This window comes from Notothenia rossii (assembly GCF_949606895.1).
Source record: "Notothenia rossii genome assembly, chromosome: 2".
Taxonomy (NCBI): domain Eukaryota; kingdom Metazoa; phylum Chordata; class Actinopteri; order Perciformes; family Nototheniidae; genus Notothenia; species Notothenia rossii.
In genome coordinates, this window is record NC_136904.1 from 7,334,881 (window position 1) to 7,339,816 (window position 4,936).

General features: G+C 40.8%; 1 protein-coding gene across 2 annotated transcripts in view; it reads left to right on the plus strand.

Moving 5' to 3' along the window:
- The window catches only part of LOC307030657 (transcription initiation factor TFIID subunit 4), a 128,775-nt gene that overhangs the window by 75,035 nt on the left and 48,804 nt on the right, over window positions 1-4,936 (plus strand). For both annotated transcript variants that reach the window (XM_079667210.1, XM_079667211.1), the window contains one exon: window positions 3,202-3,258. In XM_079667210.1, the coding sequence (XP_079523336.1) occupies window positions 3,202-3,258 (57 nt within the window). The remainder of the gene's footprint in view (window positions 1-3,201; window positions 3,259-4,936) is intronic.

The following is a 4,936-nucleotide window of genomic DNA, read 5'->3' on the forward strand; positions in this document are numbered from 1 at the left end:
ACCATCGTGACCTGTCTGGGTTTATATGTTAGCAGAAGCAGATAGCCTCGCTCCTGGTGGAGAGGATCAGCAGTCCTCAGTCAGTTCAGTTCTACCTGATTGAGCAACGTAATCTAGTTTTTCATTATTTATTGAACAGTTCTCTTCATTAACAGTGAGGAAGTTGAAGTTTGTGTTATAAGGGCTTACCTCTTGGCTATTTGGATCGCATAAGCATCGATGAGGGTGGTTTGAATTCAACCTTTTGGCGCTTGTTTGGAGAGCAAATCATTTCCTGATAATTGGGAGATACCACCACACTGCCTTAAAACTACTTTTTGATTTTGTGTGTGTGGTGATGTCATGTTGAGTAAATAAATGTTCAGTCATTTGTCTTGCTGCTTGTTTCGACACACATTAGGTGTTATTTCCGGCGTTGCCACTGACGGGCAGACGTGTAACATTTCATTTTGAATATTTGAAATGGGAGAGAAACTTGGGTTTATAGCCTTTGCAGACCGTTTACATGCACAGAAAACCTATACTACACACTACAGGCAAGGGAACACCCCAAAAAGCAGAATAGTGTCACATCCTGGCCCTGGCCAATCGCCTCACTCCCTCACCCGATGTGTTTCCCTCCCTGTTGATCACCTGACCTCAATGAGTCTCAGCTGTCCCTAATCATCCCGCCTCCTACTTACTTAGTTTCTTCATTAGTGATTTTCCACCAAAGACTCGACTAAACAAACCTTTTTTGTCTGCTTGTGCTTCTGAGTCAAATTGTCTTGCTGGTGGCTGTGATTTTCACGGATAAATAGGACCCCAGATAATTTTTTACAATTTAGCTTTTCTGCTGTTACTTAAGTCCTACTTTCCCCTCTGATTATTTAAGTACAGTCCACTCTGCCAAACCCGACAGTTTGTCAGTTACCCGCTCCCCCCCCCTCTCTCTCCTGTAAGTGGGGAGAGCAGGTCAGCTGACAGAGGATGTGAAGCATGCCAGTGGCAGCGCTGCCCTTTTGTAAACAGTCCATCTGTACACCCCTCCCTCCCCTCCTCCTCCCTGCTCGAGCGGCGGCTGATTTGACCTCTTGAGAAGAAACCGGCTAAAATAACCCCCCCCCCCCTTCAGTACAAACTCCCTTCCTGTACGCCGTCCATTTAGACTATTTGACTCCTGAAGTCTGGAGGGATGCTGCGGCCGGCCTGAGTGCAAAGACATGAGTTAAAATTAGGGCTGCTCGATTATGGCAAAAATCATAATCTCGATTATTTGAGTCAATAATTGTAATTGCGATTATTGAATGTGATTATTCATTGACTTTAAAAACATCCATTTATTGGAGAAAAAAATGTGAACAGTATGTTTTTAACAGTTGATTATCCTGAACTTTAAGTATAATTCAACTGAAAAACCCCAAAAATAAAAATATATTTTAAAAAAATAATCTTTTTATTTCGATTACGTTGTTTTCGTAATAATAGTAGTAATTAATTGAGCAGCCCTAGTTAAAGTACAGACCAGAGTGTGGGGGAGAGGCGATTGATGTATGTATTGAAGTATTGGCAGAAGAAATGAAGTATAAAACCAAATAGGTAACCCTATGATTTAAAGAGCGTACGCTACAATTAGATTAGATTCACTATATCGATCCCATGTTGGTAATTGTATAACAAAAGAACAACAAGAACAACTTTTAAAACAAAAAGTGGCCATTGTCGTTCATACACAGAAAATAAATTGTTGAAAAGACAAAGAAATCCATTACCTCACCGGGAGCTGCTGTCTCCTAACAGCCCCATCGAGCATTTTGAAATGTCTTCAATGCCACTTTCTTTATAGCAAACTTTGACGGCAAAGTGCTTGAAAAAAAACAGTTAAGACACAAAACCTTTCAAATTGCATTTAAACACATTTAAGAACGGTTATTAGAAAGCCAAGAGAATACAAACAAAACATGCTAAAATAGATTAAGACAGGTAATAATAAAAGGGACAGTGTAAGATATGAATAGTTCTTTAGTTAAATAATAAGCAGTGAAAAACAATATTTTATAGTTTAATTTCTTTTAATGTGTAGTGAATAAAAAGTATTACATATAGGACTTGACCATGTTTTGCCAAAAGACATATTGGACCATTAGGGGCAATTCTCATTGCGCTGACCTAATTTGGTTAATACAACAAAGAAACTATAACCTATAATATATATATATATATATTTATATATATATATATATATAAATATAAACTATAACCCATAATATCCAGATCCAAATAAAAACAACAGCACTTTTCCAGTGTGTAGCATCATCATCCTCCGTATGGCCCACAGTGGTCAGCCTGGTGAAGGATTCCCAGGGACAAGCACCCAGATCATGCTGATTAAAATAGAAGTGCTGTGTTGTTACGCCACACACAAACACACACACACACACACACACACACACACACACACACACACACACACACACACACACACACACACACACACACACACACACACACACACACACACACACACACACACACACACACACACACACACACACAGGATGAGGAGACGATAGCCACACACACACACAGCCACGGATAGCCACACTCGCTCACAGTGACACACACACACACACACACACACACACACACACACACACACACACACACAGACACTCACACACACACAGCCATGGATAGCCACAGTGACACACACACACCCACACACACACACGGCTAACCACAGTGACACACACAACCACGGCTAGCCACACTCGCTCACAGTGACACACACACACACACACACACACACACACACACACACACACACACACACACACACATACACACACACACACACACACACACACACACACGCACAGGGCAAAGGATGTTGGAGAGAATCTGTGCATGTGTGCTGGCTCCTGCAGAATTTTTAATAACCTCTTTTGATTAGAATCCCCCTGCAGCGGCTTATTTAGGGCTGGATTTGGAGCGGGTTTAAAGGCCAGAACCCCCCGGGGGGGCGCTCCATTGCACTTCTCTGAATTCAAATACCATGTCCTTGACACCTCTGTATCCTGTTCCCATTTTGCACTATTTCCTGCTGCAGCAGCAACAGATGAGCAGCGAATAGGAGGGGGTTTTGGGGGGTTGGTGGGCTCCTTAAACCAGCTGTTAACCTGTGTTTCCCCCCCCCCCCCACCCCCATATTTTCCTCCACAGAGTCGCTCCAGGCAAGAGGACCCAGAGCAGGCTCGTCTGAAACAGAAAGCTAAAGAGGTAAGCTGCAGCGGAGATCATTACCCTTGACATTTCCCCGACTCCAGTGTATTAATTTTTCATGCCTCACTACATATGTAATGCCATTTAAAGTCAGACTTAAAAAAGTTTGAGGAATTATTCCCTCCGATTGATGCCCGCGTGTGGAAAAATGATTTTCCTCTCACCAAAGACACACTATCTTTCCTCCTCCTCCCCCCTCTCTCTCTCGTTTCATCCTCTTCATCTTGCAGCCGTTTGAATTTGGGCTAACTGCCCTTCATTGAGCCTTTCTTGGTCAATAGGTTATCAGGTGAATGATATGCAGTGGCGGCCTTTGTAGGTTTATTCTGCATTTTCCCTTCCTCATCATTTTTTGTGAAATTCATTTAGACATTTAAAAGCAAGATTCAAAGGTGTAGTTTTGTCAACACAAAAAAAAAAGTCCCAGTCTCCTTCTATTAGATATAAAAACATTAAAATAGTGCAAAAGGAAACAGAATAGAAACACTTTAATATCTGTGTCTCACCCTAATAGCTCGATTTGTCTCACAATTAGCAGTAAAAACATTAATTCCAAACGTAAAACCATTTTTTTTTTTTACGTCTCTTTGAAAAACAGCCAATTTGCAGCAATATATCAGTAAGAACATAAAAAGTGAAGCAAGTGAGGGCTTCAGATGTACTAATACATGCTAACTTTTACTACTACAAAAGAAGTAAGAATAGTTGTTTCCTTTTTTAAAGTAATAGGCCGAGGCACAACACGTAGCGTTGCAAATTGGTAGATGTCTTACTGATGTAGAGAATGCTTCATCCTCTGTTCTTACGTGCAGGTTTGGTAGAAAGTGAAACTCCCAGTGGACCCCGGGAAGTAGACCGCTCTTCTTTCAGTCGTTGGTTTATGTTGTTTACGCAAACGCAACAGATCTGTCACAGCGGAGGTTTGCGTTTCACATTGTTTGCTCCAGAATAACTTCACTGGGTGTTTTCAGTCCTCACCGTGCTCACAGGGATCAAGAGGATTGTCTTGAGCTCCGGTTGAGAAGTGTGAGTCGGCAGGAGAATAAAACAAGCGCCCCTCACCTGTTGTTGTTGTTGATGTTGATGTTAATGTTAAGCAGCAGACGTGGTTTCTTCTAAAGCGCCTGCTCTTTCAGAACGTTTTTTATTCATCCAGTTAAAGTTAACTTAGCACGTCTGCACTTTTCTCATTTTTATACTTTCATACTTTAACACAGTCGTGAAAAGTACATTTACTCAAGTTCTGTTCTTATAGACAGTTTTGAGGTACTTTACTTTTCCCCTCCACTACAATTTAGCAAGGAAAATGCTGTGCTTTTTACTCCACTACTTTAGTTTGACTTTCATTTCATTTTTATTTGTCCCGCTCATGGTACGCAAAACCAAATGTACAATAATTGCCAAGAAAACATGATTCTACCAAAACACCATTGAGCGAAAAGGAGCAGGGAGAAGAATACATTTTATGTGACCTGCCCCTTTCTAAAAAAAACTAAATAAATACAAATAGATGATCTGCCCTTCATAATAAATTTTTTTCACAGTTATTGCGTAGCTTCATATTAAAGGTCACCTATCATGCGATGTTTAGGCAATAGCATAGGTCTCAGATATATACAAATATATCAAAAACATGTCTATGAAGTGTTTTGCTCAAAATACCAAAAGATCACCC